We start from the raw sequence: 17,137 nt of genomic DNA, 5'->3' as shown, positions 1-17,137 counted from the left end.
GAGTAAAACAGCCCTAAAGTCCACCCACATTAAATCCGAATACATTTTCAATTTTGATTTCTCTCGTATCTTAAGCTATAACACTTGATCCCAACAATAGCAGATTGAACGCATTAGGAAGGAATGTTACTGTATAAGCAATCCCTTTACTGGCTGAAACATTAGAGGGTCATGGAAACATCTTTAAATGTCATTCCTCTGTGAATTTATTTTTGGAATTCTAGTCATAAAGCTGGGCTTGAATCTTCATGGATTCAATTTGGAGGCTGATAATCAATCATGCAATCAAAGCCCTGCGATTGGCATACAGTTTTTTCAATGTCTGGGCAGAGGGCAGAAGCTTGTGGGGTTTTGTGTGCTGCATAAATCAATGAGGTGGTTTCCACAGGAGAAAATAAGAGACAGATTGAGGGAGATCTTTTGCAAGAATCCCCCTTCCAGGCCATCCAGTGGGAAAGCCAACACAGAGCACGAGGGTTGTCTCTGCCCTCGAGCTGAGTGTGACACACACAGCTGTGGCTTGGCTTCTCTTTGAGGGTGTCCTCCTGCAGTCCTGTCCTGGAGTGTCCCCAGAAAGGGAGGACAGAAGGGGTCATGTTTGGTCCTCTGTCGTGTGAGTGGAGCATTTGCTTTGGTCTCTGCCTTATGCCTTCCTGAAAAAAACTGGCTCAGCCTCCAGGAGACACTTCACCCAGACGTGGTAACTGACGCCACAGTGTGCATAGACCTCAGGTCACCTCAGGTCCAGCTGTCACCCCGCGTTGATGCAGCTACACATCCCAGGCTGTGCAGTGAGGACGTGATCCCTGAGCCATAGGCTGAGCCTGTGGCAAAGGCAGCGTGGGCAGCTGTGAGCAGAGGCTGCTCAGGGCAGCCCAGATGTGTGGCACGGAGGCAGATGGGCTTCCACAGGCAGAGATTTATGATTTAATGAAAAGACCCTGGTTTGATGGCTGCTTTTTCTTTTTCTACAAATCTAATAATGGGAGAACAGAAGTAATTCTGAACATATTTAGGGAATGGGCTTGTTGCTGTCTTTTTTTATGTTTCCTTTGTAGTAGAAAGCAACATATTGGCTGAAAACATGCACTTAACTCTCTTGAGAAAACAAATCAAATACCAATAGGAATGCAGTAGCAATGGAAGAGCCTAATCCCACCCATGCTTCAGATGGCAGGTCTTCCTTCAGCCTGCAGTTACTGAGTGGATTATTCCCCATAACTCCAGATTATTCACCCACATAGGTGACTACAGAGGAAGGCTCCAGTGAAAAAAGACCCAAGTCCTGGCCAGACAGTGCTACAGATCTATAAAGAAGAATACAGGGCTTTGACCAGGTCAGACAGGTGACTCCAGCAGAGATCAGCACAACCCATATGTCTCTCTTTAAATCTGATTTAACTATCAGAAGAGAAACTTGCATTCCATAGTTCAGAGAAGAGAAATCAATCCTTCTTTTACCCTGAGCCATCTAGATTATTTTATAGATTTTCTTAACATGGGTCAAAAATCAGCAGAAACAGAGGAGCAGAGCAAATCTACCCAACCAACAACTGGGCAGAAACTACCCCAGAAACTGCAGCTGACATGAGCTATCAGGGGACACACAAAGAGAGAAGAGCCTGAATTGCAGTCACATAGGAATACAGTCTACTTACATAGTGAAGGAGCTGAACTACCTCAATGGTGCCAGTTGACCAGATAAAAATGATTAAAAGCAGCTCACATCCTAAAACTCACATGCTGTATATGTACAACACACATTTACAGACCAATTGAACAGAAGGTCCTTTATAGCTGTTGAGAATATTTGAAAGATATGTAAAGGCATGGCCATTGTTATTTAGACTTATTATTCACACAGGGGTAGTAAAACAACATCTTCTATCAGAAGCAGGGTCCTATTTTTCTGTTCTGAAAGAGAAAAATCCTGATTCAAAGCGAACCTTTTTATGGAGGAAGCAGCAGTAAGATATGACAGGCACACAAAGATGCTTTGAGCAGGAAGGTTTATTAGCTGCTGCATAACCAGAGCAGCAACAATGGTATTAAAGAGGAACTGCATTTAGCATGAAGAGAAACCTTCGTGCCTTGGGGTACAGGTCACAAACAGATGCCTGTTTATAAGAGGTTGGTCCTTGAGCAGGTTCTTATCGGAGTGGAGCCTGTCCCTGGAGCATGGGATACTGCCTGCTGGCAGAGTTGGGGGGGGCAAGTTAGTAGAACAATTGTTTTCATCTTGTCTGGGTCATTTTCAAAGTAAATGTCTCTCTAAAATTAATGGAGAGCTGGGGAAAAAGCTTCTTTGCATTCTAGGTTAAGCAACAGTTGAGTCTCTGCTTCCTTAAAAATGATCTACCACCTGCTACTAATTTCCTTCTTTGTTACGAAAGTCATTGACTGCCTGAAGGAAAGGGGGAGAAGAAGCTGTTAAGCTGCACTTTACACAGAGCAAATGAGAACACAAATAGCAGGGGATGTGTGTTTTAATGAGCAAAAGAGGCATTGATCAGTTTCCTATTGCATTTGGGGCTGGTCCCAAAACACAGCAAGGGCCCAGAGCTCTTGCAGTTCAGCGGGACCTGTGGACTGCCATTGTCTGCAGAGCTGCAGGAGGCTGGGATGACACTGGTTACAGACGCTGTGCGCTTTTCTCATCTGCCCCTTCCCTTGCATGAACGCTCAGCCCTACCTTTGGCACACACATCCTTAGATCTTCCCCTGCCTCTACTTACCTCAAGGGCCGCAGTGTCCTCAGTAGCCTCAGAACCCGCAGCATTCCCAGGATTTTCGTGCCGCTGTCTGACACCATCGAGACTAGGATGTCAATGACGGAGATGAGCACCAGCACCCCATCCAGCACATTCCAGCTGCTCTTCAAGTAGGCTTTCTCCCCAAAACACAAGCCTAGTGCCACCACCTGCCCAGACACCAAGTTGCAACAAATTATGACTGTAGCATCCAACATGTTTGTTGCAGTTAGCAGCCTGCTGAGAATGCATTATTTACAGACACCAGTCTGTGAGTCTATTTGCCTCCCAGTACAGAAACCTAATTAGACAAACCAGCAAAGTGTTCTATTGAAAGAATTATGAAAATACTGCTGCAGAAACACCCCAGGTTGTCCCTTACAGCTGATGTACTTTCAATGCAGATAAACCTACCTGCACAAAACTGTTCCTAACGTTTGTAGTTCTGGCATTAAAAAAAAAATTTGATCGTATTTTATTCCTATAGACTGCAGGAGAGAAGGTGCAGAGTGGCTGATCCAAGCAATCATACAAGTTTTGCAAATAAAGAAACTAGAAAAACTTTCCAAAGAAAGAGCAATTTTTCAGTGAGATGATTATGAATTACTCAAGAGAGATTTACAGCCATGAGTTTCTGAGCCTTCTGCCTCAAATTCAGCAAAGTGTTTCAACGTGCTTAAGTCTCTCCGTCCTCAGGAAAACACTCAGCAGCTTAGGCTGTTGAGGACAACTGGTTGTTGAAGACAATGGGACTTACATGCATGGTTGAAGTTAAGCATGTACTCAAGAGCTTTGCTGAATAGGACAGGATTGCTGAATTGAAGGATCCCATTGCTCCTATAATGGTGTAAATCAAGAGCAACTTCAGTGAAATTGTTCTGATGCAAAACGTGCTTGGAATAAGGCATATGGTGGGCATTCTGAGAATGATTCAGAAGAGGAAAATATACACCTCACTTGCAGCTGGTGGACCTAAGGGTTTTGTGAGTCCACCATAATCAAAAACAACTAATATAATACAGGCACACTTATCCTCCATCTGCATTTACCTTAACTGTCATCTCAGTCAGGAAGATGACTGTAAAGATGTAGTTGGAGAGTGTTAGGAAAATCCGTTCCTATGAAAAAGAAAATGAGAGACAATGTTTTATAGCCTGCTCTCTGCAGCTGTGCATCCCCCCGTGCATATTTGGGTGGTTGAAAACTGTTCTTCCAATTCTGTGCTGAAACAAGCCTTGGACTGTTTGCTCGCAAAGAGGAGAAAATCCAAATATTTAGACAGTAACACTGCATGGTTCAGCCCTGCCAGTACCCGGCTCTGTGTCAGCACCATGGACAGGAACAATGGCCAGCACCTCCCCCCCAAACCTTCCCATTTGCCTCCAAATCCTCCCTAATTTCCCTCAAATCGTCCTCCCCTTCATAGAGGAAATAGGGAGATGTTTCCTCCTTGAAAAATGCTTGGCAAATCTCTGTCTACCTCTCACCTGCAGAAATCACTGGATTGTGTAAATATCACTGAGCTCCCAGTTCTCCTAGAAATTAAGTCAATATTAGTGACAGAGATGTGAGGCAGCAGGACTTGTGGGATGCTGAAGCGCAGCTGGCATGAGTTATCACAGCTCCAGCAAAGCCAGCAAAGCTCTGGGGCTTTATGCCAGCTGAGACCTGCCCCCAAAAGGTCGATTCTGTTGCCCAAAGCCATGGTCTAGACCTGGCATGAAGCCCAACAGCCTCATTTCCCAGTCCCCTGCACTATCCACTAGACCATGCCCTCCTCAGCACCACCACTCAGCAAGAACAGCTAGTGATTACAGATGAGCCCATGGACTGGTTCCCTATCCACAGTTAGCAGAAACCTTTCTTTTAAATGATGATTATTAAATAAATTACGCTTTACCCTAATCCCTAGACAGCTTGATTCCCTGCACTGAGAAATGGACAGCAGAAGGCAGATGATGGAGGAATGACAATGCGTGTACACATATGTATGAGCACATACAAATGGCCCCAGTCCTGCTTTTAACAGTTTTGGATTTATTTCTGCCTCTCCCTACAGAGCAGTCCCATAAGAGATGCAGATCTCTCACTCAAAATGAGATGAAATTTAAACAAGAAAAAACACCTTGGCAACTCTCTCTCTTGCCAGATCACGATTTACTGGAAGTGACTCAGGAACCACAGAGTAGCTTGTTTCCATACATGGTCCATAATTAATTAGGTCCTACACTTGTACTGTGATTGCATGAGCTGTGATATGAAACATCTCCGTTGCTAGCTGACTGCCACACAAAAGGCTGCTGTAAGGGGCAAGCACTGGGCAGGAGGGAGAGGATAGGGACCTGCTTGTGCAGCTGGAGATAAAACAGCAATATCATGGAGGTGAGACTGAGGATATTGCATTCCTGCCTGGCAAGCATGTGGCTATTTTGAAGGATAATCTCCCCGGTCCAAGTCATGCTCTCTGCAGTGGGGACTGCATGCTGGCTTGCAACAACAGCCCCTGTTCTGATAAGCCAGCTGAAACTGGGACAGGGACAGAGAACTCCACAGCTCAGGAAAGCAAAGAACAATTATTTTAAACAATTCAACCTAAACTAGCTCTCTCGGTTTCCAGATGGGAGCTCCATCTGCACAGGCAGGGCCCATGCACTCCTCCTGGATCCCCTGCCCCACTGCTCAGCACTCCCCTTCTCCTCTGCGGCTCCCAGGCCATAGGCCAGCTCCCTTGTTATAATCTAATGGTGATGAACCTCACACCAGCTCCTTTCCTCTTAGCCCTCTCCCAGTGCCAGGGGACACCACAGCTCCTCCTCTCCTATATGAAATCTTGGATTTGTGTGCTACAGCTCTTTGCCGTGGACTCCTCCAACTCACACATGTCACCCCATTTCCCTCCTCTGTGTACCTGCAGCTCCTTTCGGAGCCAGTCTTGGGGAGTGGTAACTCTCAGAGGAATAGCAAGGGGCTCAAAGGAAGCAATTAGGATTTTAAGGGAGGTTCTCAGGGTGCCCCATTTGGGGATAAGCAAGATGATCTCCTCCTGCTACATCAGCTGGTAGGGAGCCCTGCTCTCTTCTTGCAGCTGCGAGTTGGTGCACGACTGCAAGGGAACTGAAAAAAAATGGATTTAGGGAAAGGACTGCTGGGCAAACTCTTACAGTAAGAAGGACTACTAGGGAATGCTTAAAATAGGCAGAGAGCAGCCTAGACTCCAGTTTTAAGGTCTTACATTGAAAATCCACAAAAATGAACAGCCTGACACGCCTACATAAACAAAACAGGAATCTATACGATTGTGATATGAGCAGTCTTGAGTGATAAATCAGCAAGAGCCCAGCGCATCTCAGCCCCAATCTATGGTAAATTAAAAGAGCAATAGGATGATTCTGCCCCTCTGATTGCTGGATGCTGGTGCTGTGAGGGCCTAGTTTGAGGAATCCTTATATAGCGTATTAGAACAAAGAGGTTCCAAGAACTGGCATTGCAGTGCCTGCATTAATTCAGTTTTTCTAGTGTCACAACAAAGCTGATACACAAAGGGGAAAGAAGAGTATGAAATGAACAGTTTCCCCCATTCCATTTGCACCACACATACGTGCCTGTGGGGAACAGATGGAAGAAGTGAACATTGTGTCGAGAGAGGAAAAGTGTTTGAAGGTTTCTCAGGGAAGGAAACTGAGACAGATGTCATGTTATGTCATGTGTTAAAACCTTGATTGTGCTTCCAGAAATGAGATATTGGATATATTGCAGGCCACGATCTGTGCACTTGTGCTTTAAAAGGAGACTGGATAGGGGCCAGGAGAGTTGCTGCACCTAATTCAAAGGAATGTCAGGGGGTGTTGGCACCTTCCCATTTTAAAAAGAGAAAGAAAAAAAGACCGAGTGCACAGCAGTGGGGTCCAAGCTACACATGCTTGCTCCATGAGGAGCACAGGAAAACCTCAGAAACTCACAGCGCTGTGAGGCTCAATTTTGGGTCGTTCCATAGCAATGGTAATGCAGTTCAGGAAAATGATCACCAAGACGACGTGATCGAACATCTTGTGAGTGATGATTTTATTGCACATCAGACGGAATCTGTTGAGAGGAAAAAAAAAAGAGTAGACACAGACTAGCTATTAATGCTCAACTGAGGAGACACACAGCAGCTCAACGCATAGCAGGGGAATTGAGCACTCTGCTTGCAAAGCAGATGAGCCCCAATCTCCCAATCCCCTCCCTGGCAGAGCCACACACTGAGGGCAGATTGGGTTATGAACAGAAAGGGATCTGATCTACGGAACTGAGCCACAAATTTCAAGCCCTGGGAATGTTCACAGGGGGCTTTGATCACTTGGAACGGGGCAGCTGCTTCCATGACTCCGACACACAGCCAGTTTTGGATCTGCCCCTCTACCTGGTTCCTGGTGCTCGGGTTTAGCTTAAATAAAGGAAGAAATACTCACAGTGAGCCCATGAGGGTTGAGCACACACGAAACCAAGGGACAGAAGCTATTTATTGTGACAGATGGCTGTACACTGACCCAGGATTTATAATACCGTATTACATTTCCCAAAGTCTGTTTCTGAAAATCTCTCTAATCTTTGTATGAATGAGCCTGAACGCTGTCCAGGGCCCTCAGCTCCAACACGGAAAGCCCTCGGGTGTGTGGATGCATGTCTAGAGGAACGCGTTGAACAGCACAGAGCTCAGCTGGCTCCCCATGGCCAGGCTTTGGGAAGGGCAGAGCTGGGGGCCTTCCAGCAAAGAGAGGGTGTTCTCTGAGAGAAAGGGAAGGGGGAGGAAAAGAAGTTCAGTTGAGAAGATCAGAGAGTCTTTTGCTGTGCTGTAAGTGTGCGGTGGGGCAAATTCAGATTTTTCTGCTTGATGCTGCACCTCTCCCCCTTGCTCCAAGCTCATCACACTCCACCAAGTAAAAAACTTGTAGAGCACTGGCATCACTGCCAAAGGAAATGAGGAACCTGATGAAGCTGCAGCTGTGCCCTGGGCCATGGGTCTTGACTGGACACTCTTGTGCCCTCTGCAGCCACCAACTGTTTGCTATTCAACCTTGATGTCATGCTGGGGCAGAGGAAGGGCTGGGAGTTTTGTCAGCTGACATACAGAGAACCATCTGGGATAAGCAGGCAGTTGAGCCACTGTAATGAGGGCATGCATTGTTACCATCCATGCTACCACACCAGCACTACCCGAGTGCCCTGCCTTACCTGGAGTGAGGGGCAAAGATGTAGATGGACCAGGAGTCCCTCTCTTTGCAGCAGGTGGGGAGCCGTGCCCGTACCCAGGCCTTCATGCGGTCCCTTTTGCTCTGGAGGGAAAACGTACAGAGAGGGAGGAAAATACAGAACTGTTAAAACAACAACCCCCCAAAACTTCCACGTGAAGGACTTGGGGCAGCTTTTCACTAAAAACTTATCTTCAAGTGCTCAGTAAAGCTGAAATAAAATAATGTCCCCAGAGAAGACCCTGCTGGGCAGGGGAAAGAGCTCTGGCACCCAAATGAGGGTTGTGCCAGCCCTGGGAGCTCACAGTGCTCGGTCTTGCTTCTTTCTCTGCACGGTAACTGCATCTGACACACAGTTATCCAAGAGGACAAACATGATAAATAAAACCCTTGCCCTAAGGAATGATAACCCACTCAGTGCCTCCAAGTACTCATCAGGTGCTTGCCTGAATCTTCTAAGGTATTTTGGGGAATTTTTGTGGGATATTTTTGTTTGTTTTTTTTTTTAAATAATATAGAATGCTTATGTCAGAAGTTATAAAGGGAGCAGAGGGAGGAATTCCTGCTGCTTGCTGGGCCAAGCCCTGTTCATGCACCACTGTAAACCTGAATAAATAATTTGAGGCTCAAGTTTTGGCCCAGGAAAACAACTGTGATCATCTGCCTCTCATTCAGCATGAACAGATTAGATGGGAGATTATAAAGCCAGAAGGGAACACCATGGTCAGCCTGACCTGCATGAACATGGGCCATCCAATTCATGCAAATTAATTCCTACTTGAAACCACAGCACATCCTCAGCCATGCATCCTTATGTTATAGGCTCTCTGCAAGGTCATTTCAGGTCAGGAGGGCAGACTGCAAAAGCCTGAGTCAACAAGTCAACCAAAGACACCAAAAATTGGATGCCAAGGGGAAGCCTCATCCTGGCTGCAAAAACTTCTGATTTAAGTTTATCACCTTCTCATCCACAGACCTCCAAAGGAAAATCAAGATCTTTAATCCCACTGGCAAAGCAGTGTTAGCACCCAGTGCGTGGACAACCATTAAAAGCCAGGCCAACATCTTGCCCACCACACCAGGCCTTCCCCAGCCCTTCCACATCAAGGCATCAGAAGATAAATGCACAGACCAGTGTGCGCACTGTCACCAGAGTGCTTTGCAGATAAATAAAATGCAATTCTTGCTCTTTCATAAGCCTTATTTTTTTGCTACTACATGGGCTTCGATGGGCAGACCTGGAAATATGACTGCATGAGCTCTTTGAAGCTTCTTCCAGAGATTTCAGGGCCGTGAGGCCACAGAGGGGTGTGAAGGACAGCGCAGGAATCACTCTCACCCCAGGAGTACCCACACTCCAGGACTAAGGCACTTTTATTTATTTCAACTAGGAAACAGGGAGGGAGGATTCATTTTGAGGCAAACTGTTGGCACTTGAAGTACTCTGGACTGTAAAAATGGGATTTGTTAGAGTAATTGAGTGGAGTGGAGGAAGCGCTTTTTCTTCCTACAGACACCCAGACTGGGGGCTCATTAGTGATAGGGAATAATTGGTATAGTGCCTGTTTTAATGAAAGCCCTTGGTGACAACCTGAACCCTTCAGAAAGTGAAAACCACCTTGGCAACTAAGAAGAAAAGTTTGAATAACAAAAAGAAAAGTTAGAGCTTTCTATCCTGCTCCTTCAGCCATCCATCCTTCCCTCAACTTCTACACACACAGACCATGCACCGCACACCAGTGGGGTTTTGGTTGTCTTGAATGTTCTCACATCCCTTTTCCAGCTTCAGGCAAAGAGCCAGAACTTTTCCCTTCTCTCTAAACCGTATTTAATAGAGCATGCATCCTTGGGGTTGTGTTATCCCTTCAAGCAGCCTGGTTAGTCTAATTATCCATAGATTTAACAAAGGTAAATAAATGGATAAAAATCAGGTGTCTGCTCAAAGCTGTGGTGAGAGCAGCGATTGCTACCCTAGCCTCTGGACATGGAGTAATAGCTACGACTCAGTCCAGTTCATTTTGTGAGTTGGAAGGTTTCCAGAAGTATCTATTATTCAAAGCAGTTCTGGTATTTATCAAGGGGATTTGTAGTGAATGGTAATGCGTCAGCAGCACAGAATGATTCTTTATATTCCTTTTGTCCAATTTTAATGCCGAAGATATTTTGGGGTTTGGCTAATTGTTGCAGCTTGCAGTTCATGGGCTAAATCAGATAACAAAGACAAAAAGTGATCTCCCATCGTGTCTCTCTATTTAGTGGGTTACAGTAAGGGTGAACACCAGGACTCAACTGAGGCTGCAGCCCAGCTGCTCTAAGCAGGCAAAGTACATCCCCAGAAACCTAAACTCAGAGGAATTACTGCATATTTCCACCAGTGGAACAGCATAGTTCAGTTAACTTGAGCCAAAAGTAAGGTATTTGTGAAATAAGCCCTGAGTGTTTCCAGCCTCAGCCCCGTCCAAGGCTTTCCCAGTGAGGTCGAGGCAGGCTCCAAGTGCTGATTGCTCTTCAAGCCTGCATTATGTTCAAAGTAAGATATCAATTATGTGGCTTAAATCACATCTATTTGTTCAAAAACCACACCTGGACAGGATGAACAAAGATGTGGGGGGAGAAGAAAAGTAGTCTTTTTAATTCAGTTGCCAGTGACTTGGACAAAATCTCCGTGGGTAAGCCCACCCAAATCCCTCACCAGGGGCAGCAGGAGCCAGGATGTGGGAAGATGCTGGGTGCTAACAGGCAGCAGTGGGAATGAAGCCCCTCAATCCCACAGCAATGAGAGCTGATGATAAATCGCTCCTTTAAAATTATTATTATTATTTTTAGGAATTTCAGATATTAATGCACTTCTGAGGGTAGGATGAAGGCAGCTGGCAATAAAAGATGACTGATGCACTTCTCAGAGTAAGGGAGAGGCTTAGATTTATAAAAGATTTATTATAAGGACAGGGGAACTGCTGAAAAATGCTCTGTGAGAGGCAGAGGACCTCCAGGCAAGCTGGAAACTGCACAGAGATGCTTGAGACCTGATTATTTAATTTTAATATGCAACAGGGACAGGCTGAGAGGGTTTGGGAGTGACTGGACCATACGCCACAGAGAAAAAGTGGAACAGGCAAAGGAAAAGGAGCTGCAATAGTAAAATGCAGTGAGGTTTTGGGGAGGAGGGGACACATTGGTTGCATATTCAATATTTTCCTTACTTTCTGCTGTGAGCACTGAGGAATTTGGGAAGAAAGCACCCAAAACCATCTAAAATCCAGCAGTTGGAAACAACAAAGACCTGGCAGCAGATCCCTGATCCTGGTCGCAGCCACGTGAACTCAAGAAAGTTGTGGATCACTCTCTCTGTGAGAGACTTCTTGTCTGCAGTGATGCAATAAAGAACAGATTTCAGCCCCCTGGTTTCCTAGCTCTGGGGAGAAGCTGTCAGGGGCCTGATTCTGGTCCTTAAGAGGGATGGAAATTCAGAATAAAGAAAATCACTGAAGAAATAAAGAAATTCATCGAAGGCAGCACAGCTGCACTAATATAAGGGTAATCCAAATGAAGCCTTTGCTCTTCCTTTGATTTCTGCACAGAGACAATCAAATTCAGGCAGCAAGGAGGGATGCAAAGCTTTGATGCAGAAGAGCATATTTAGGATTACTTTGATCTGAGTAATAGTCAGGTTCTTATCTTCTTTTGTTGATGGGTAGTTTTGTATTTCATTTTTTCAATTTAAAATGCAATTCCCCACCCCCCACCCCTCTAACTTTGTCAAGGCTAATTTAGGAGCAGAGTTTCCCCCCAAATGTCAGGAGGGAAGCCCTGCAACCTGGGGGCTCATTTTTCTAATGTAAGCTATATCTTCTTACGCATCTGGTTTAGTGATTTGCAGGGAAGACATATTTCAGAGCATGGGGAAAGGCACCAGCTAGCTGCAGGTATCCCAGTTGTGGCTATCCTATGGGCTAGGACACAATTTATTTCCCCTATTCTGTCAATTCTTCCCCTTGGCATTTGCTTCTGACCATTACATGGGAGGGTATTAAGGTTATTACACCCTTCATGGCCAGACCTCAGTACACAGAGGATGATGTTTGGTTTATGCTAAAAGTAGACAATAAAAATTAAAAATCTTATCCAACAGTTCATGGAGGGACACATCTCATCACACCATACCCAGCACAAGGGGGACTGCTGGCTTTTGATCCTGGGGGGCAAAAAGGAAAGGACTGGTGGGATGATTGGACCAGGTGAGCTGGAAAAGTAGCAGATGTTGGATCATGAGGAAAAAAAAATCCCTAGCCAGCAATAAAGAGCATGGTCCCTTCAACACTTCTAATAGTGGGGATTTTTTCCAAAAATAATTACTGCTCCTTTTCTTAAAAATTCAATTTATTTTATGGAAGTTAAAAAGCAGGTTAAGACAATGAGTAAAAATCCCAGGCTGAGGATTCACGCTGGAGATGTAATGGGATAATGGCTTTTTGCAAAGGCGGTTCACGGCTGAGTGACTCCATTCTGCCAGCACTAACTCTCCTCCTCCTGTAAGGAACAGAGCACTCCGGAGTTAATGCCACCTTTCACATCCCTTCACATGATCCCAATTCTATTTTCATTCAATAAAGTCAGTGAAAAAAGAGTAAAATCATGTCCACAATCTGCAGCTTTCCTGTTCTCAGAACAGCCCCTGCTACCATCACACGTCTCTACCCAAACCCCATATACTGCCCCAAGAGAAACAGTCACCCCTGGGGATGACACATCAGACCATCACACTTTTAAATCTGGGAACAAGGTGTAATCAAACAAAGAGATAACCTGGGACAAGCAGGAAACACTCCAAAACTGACCTCAATGCACACGTGATAGCCAGAACTGTGACACCCTTGTGCCCAACTCAAGCTCCACTCTACCAGCCATGCAAACAACTTTGGAAAAGCAGTCAGAGTCCCCCTTTTTCCATTTAAGATACAAACATCCATCTGAAAAAAGGACCAGGAACCCTGATCCCTTCCCTGCACTTGCAGTCTTTTCAGCTTATATTTCCTAAATGACACTTTTCAGGCCTGTGAAAGAGACACTTGTCAGAGAAATGCCTCTTCAGATGGAAATTAATGCAGAGACTCTGAAATTACCACTATCTCCATGGGACTAATGCTGCCATGAGAATGGGGGACCAAGCCATGCTCTTTCTTTGCCTATAGAAGTTTTCTGCTGCTGGTGTGGGGGCAGAAAACTGAATAATAGTTAGAAAACAGGGAGACTTACCTGTTTTGCTTTAAAAAAAAAACAAAAAAGAAAACCAAAAATGAACCCATAAAAGTATATATTTCCAATAGCCTTCACTCTGCATGATTTAGTGGAATCTGGGCAGTTTTGCCCTGATGTCTCCATCATGAGCCATCTGATACTGCATGTAATAGTTACTTGGATACCAATCCCATTTCTGAGAGCATCCACTGCCTAGAGACCTTCTGGGTCACTCTGGTCTGGTCGCGATGGTGAGATCTAATCCCTTTTGCACCCTCTTGTGCACTCCTGAGACAGTGACAAGCTTTGTTTTGGCAAGTCATAAAGCCCAAAATGAGCACGTGGCACTTCCTTACCATGCTACCTTCATCATCGCCGTCATCACCATCCTGGTGGGGCTCATCCAGGTGGAGCTGGTGCAGCAGCAGGCCCGGAGAGGTCCTCCCATTGCAGTCCTGGTGCTCGGAGACAGACGTTCTGGTGCTGTGCATACTGCTGGTCCGATACAGGGAAGGCACCTGCAGAGTATCTTGGAGGTCAAAGGACCCTTTTGTTTCCAGCGACTCCATGCGGTGAGGCAATGAGCCATTGAAGCTGCCGGCCCGGCTGGAGTGCTCCTCATCCGAGCTGTCCCCTTCCTCCGAGCTCTCCTTCCCCTCCCCGGACAGCAGGGACCTGCGCTCGCCGCTCTGCCCCCGGCGCTTGAGGCTGGGGGCCCGGCCGATGCTGTTCCAGCTGGAGCGGCGGCTGTTCCAGGAGCTGCTGGCACGCCAGGGACTGTGCGGGGAGCTGCGGGTGCTGGGCTGTGGGAAGATCAGCGACAGGGAGCGCATCAGATCTGTGCCACCCGCCCCAGGCCGGCGGGGGCGGCTGGATGGACGCACAGCCCCACGGACGCACTGAACATCCGTAGAGGGAGGTGATGCGAGTACCGGGGACTTGAGCTCGTAGGTGGCCACGGGGTCCGTGGAGACGCCGCTGGCCCGGCGGGACTCGTAACCCTGCGTCGTGTCCCCAAACACGGCACTCTTGGGCATGGGCATGGGCGTGGCGGCCGTATGGATGATAAGCGGCGGGGTCAGGCTCTTCTTCAGCTCCGGGTGGTCGCTCAGGGCCATCACTGGAAGACACAAGCGGGTTTTTAGGCGTCACACCTCAAGGGAGAACACCTACAGACTGCTCGTGGGCAGGCAAAGCTGCTGCGCAGGGAAGGCTCTGCTCTGAGCATCAGGGGGATGTGGGCCAAAAAGCCCTTCTGGAGAATTGGGTCGTTCAGCCCAGCAGGGAGATGTCAAACAGGAATGGGATCAGGTGTCAATGGGATCAGGTATCAATGGTAGAGGACAGCACACCCAAAATGTCACCTGCTGCCCCCTCAACCTCCAATTAACACCCACCAGCTCCAGCCCTGGGAACTTCCTGCCCGCTCCCTCTATCCTCTTTCTCCAAACTCCTCCAGCAGAGACACCCCACAAGCCCAGACCTCCGACTTGATGGGGAAATTAACAGTTCAAATGCAATCATGTCTCTCCCTGCCTGCATCCCACAATCCCAACCCAAGCCTGCTGCAAAGTCAAGCATGACACAACTGGGACTACAGCATTCCCTCTAGGAGGGGTTTTTCCTTTTGGACACACTCTTTTCACAGCAAAGCAAGGTTTCTGTGGAATGGCCTGTCCTCCCAGGGTTATTACTCACAGGCTGGATTTGACAAGTTTTTCTTAAGTTCTCCCTCCTCTTCCAGGCTGTGGGGGAAGAGATCCCCCTCGGAATCAGACTTGGAAGCATCACCCTGGAGCAAAACAGAAGGCTTCAGCAAGGAGGCTGAGGGGCCACAGTGCACGGACAGCCCTCTGCAAATATGGATTCCCGTGTCCAACACCACACCTTACAGATCCACTGAACTTGGTACCACGATGCAACATCACCTTCCACAAAATGATGCATGCACAGGTTTATACCACAGACTAATTAACCTCCGATCAGGAAGATTGATTGCCTCTGGCTCCGAACACAGTCCCAGAAAGGGATCAGGAGAAAAACCAAACTATTGCTTAATTTTTGCTGCTGGAATTGCATATGTGGCAGATGTTAGGGAAGGACCAATACTGATGAGCAATTTGAGGACAAAAGATGATCCTACTAATCTCTCTGAATTTATACACCTAAAACTCTCTGGGTGTGGCTCTTTCTAGTGATGCTTTGGTGGAGCAATCCAGGGTTCAGAAAGGGCACAACAGTCCCTGAATTTCCAACAAGAAAAATGTTACGTGTCCATGGATGCCCCATCAGCACAGAGAGGATGCAGGTGGCAGAATCCAACATCGACTGCTGTGAGGGACCCTTTCCCTCCCAGCTGCCACACACAAGAGGAGCAGGAGTTTTGGGGATTTATGCTGGATCATTTGGGAGGTTTAAATTCTGCTGTATCATTTCGAATGTTGGTGGTTGAGCGAGGCCTGTCTCCTCTGACAGGTACCCATCCTCAGGTAGAGGAAGATGATGTTGATCATTGTTCTCTGCATGGTGCCTGGGTTCTTGCTCCGTCTTGTGGCACAGACCCTGATTCTGTCCATTGGCACTGCAGAAAGGCACTTAGGGTGTGGTATACTTAGGATACACCTAAGAGGGGCAGAGGTGCTCGCCAGAATGATAGATACCCATCCAAAAAGAGGAGGATTCAGGGCTGAAACCACTGCTCTGGCAAAGGGCACCAAGCCCTGACACAATGGAGAAGAGGTGGGAAGGTGGGGGAAGATGCTGGTATGGGGGAAGCCAAGCAGATCCTCACTTCAGCAGTGAGAGCCCAGGAGCCCCAGAAAAACCCACCAAGGCTAAGCTGCATCCACAGGAGCCCTGGCCAGTACTGCTGAGGTTTGGTGCTAGGGTACCCATTGATTGTAAAATCTAAGAAGGACCCCAGCCTGGGACAGAAGGAAGAGATGAATCCAACACAGGTCAGTGCCCCACACATTATTAAGCAAAACCCCAGAGGGAAGAGCTGCAATACTCCCTCCCTATTTAGTGTGGGGTCACTAAACTATTAAAGATATTTTTTCCAGGCAGGCTGGACACTCAGAGGTATTTTTAAGGCAAAAGAGAGTGTGATATGAAGTGTTGGCTCAAAAGTCCCCTGAGGATCCAGGACTTCTATGCTTTTCAGGGAAGCTCCTCCTGCAGGACGCAGTCTGAGAAGGTCAGGAATGCACCTTGCACGAGGGAGCAGTAAAGTCAGGCTGGCCTGAGCTTTGCTGGAATCAGATATAGTCTCTGTGTGAGCAGGGGCTCCAGCTGGCTCCAGGTATGCTCCCCACAGAGGCTCCCAGCTCAGCCTGTCAGCAGGCCTGCCAGGAATTACTCATTCTCCCTAATGGATTATTAAAAAGAAATAAATACTGTGAAGAATTTTACATTATTTGTATTCCTGGAGTGCTCTTAAACAGCCCTAAGGAAAGTTTTAAGGGGGCACGATGAGATGTGTGCCGAGAGGGAAAAGCAGAGCTATGTGGGGACCTCCCACCCCCTTCCCCAGCACCAAACCCCATGTCTGGAGGGCAGTGAGCATCCCCTCCCAAACACCACGTGCCAGACTCAGGACGGTGCAGGCAAACATCTCGCAGCTGGTGCTGCTGCCCGTTACCTGTTCTTGCACTCCCAGTTTGCCTTTCTGGATAGAAAAGGGGTTACGAGAGAACAGGGAGTTAAAATCCTTTTGGGAAATGAGGGTTTCTCAAGCTGGACCAGGCAGTACAACAACTAAACCAGCCTGTACCAAAAGGGACCAAGGGATACAAGGGAAAAGGGCTTTTGGGCTGAGGAAAAAGCCAGGCTTCTTGGAAAAGACAGAAAGGGGAGTGAGTGGTAAAGAGAGAGATGAGTTTGGCAGAAGGATGAGGTTTGTGGTGTGCTGTGCTTCGG

At 47.1% G+C, this 17,137-nt stretch overlaps 1 protein-coding gene across 21 annotated transcripts in view; it reads right to left on the bottom strand.

Annotated features, from left to right (window-relative positions):
• CACNA1G (calcium voltage-gated channel subunit alpha1 G) overlaps nucleotides 1-17,137 on the bottom strand; it is a 143,662-nt gene that overhangs the window by 38,975 nt on the left and 87,550 nt on the right. For 12 of the 21 annotated variants that reach the window (XM_068209573.1, XM_068209590.1, XM_068209591.1 and 9 more), the window contains 8 exons: nucleotides 16,860-16,886; nucleotides 14,918-15,011; nucleotides 14,152-14,339; nucleotides 13,576-14,022; nucleotides 7,965-8,065; nucleotides 6,710-6,833; nucleotides 3,800-3,868; nucleotides 2,736-2,920 (listed from right to left, as the gene is read on the bottom strand). In XM_068209573.1, coding sequence (XP_068065674.1) covers nucleotides 2,736-2,920; nucleotides 3,800-3,868; nucleotides 6,710-6,833; nucleotides 7,965-8,065; nucleotides 13,576-14,022; nucleotides 14,152-14,339; nucleotides 14,918-15,011; nucleotides 16,860-16,886 — 1,235 coding nt within the window. The remainder of the gene's footprint in view (nucleotides 1-2,735; nucleotides 2,921-3,799; nucleotides 3,869-6,709; nucleotides 6,834-7,964; nucleotides 8,066-13,575; nucleotides 14,023-14,151; nucleotides 14,340-14,917; nucleotides 15,012-16,859; nucleotides 16,887-17,137) is intronic. The other 9 variants (XM_068209575.1, XM_068209583.1, XM_068209579.1 and 6 more) reach the window with 1 other exon arrangement.

The sequence above is a fragment of the Anomalospiza imberbis genome, chromosome 19 (genome assembly GCF_031753505.1).
Source record: "Anomalospiza imberbis isolate Cuckoo-Finch-1a 21T00152 chromosome 19, ASM3175350v1, whole genome shotgun sequence".
Lineage (NCBI taxonomy): Eukaryota > Metazoa > Chordata > Aves > Passeriformes > Viduidae > Anomalospiza > Anomalospiza imberbis.
The sequence above is the reverse complement of the archived record's forward strand: the minus strand, read 5'-3'. Positions and strand labels throughout refer to the sequence as shown.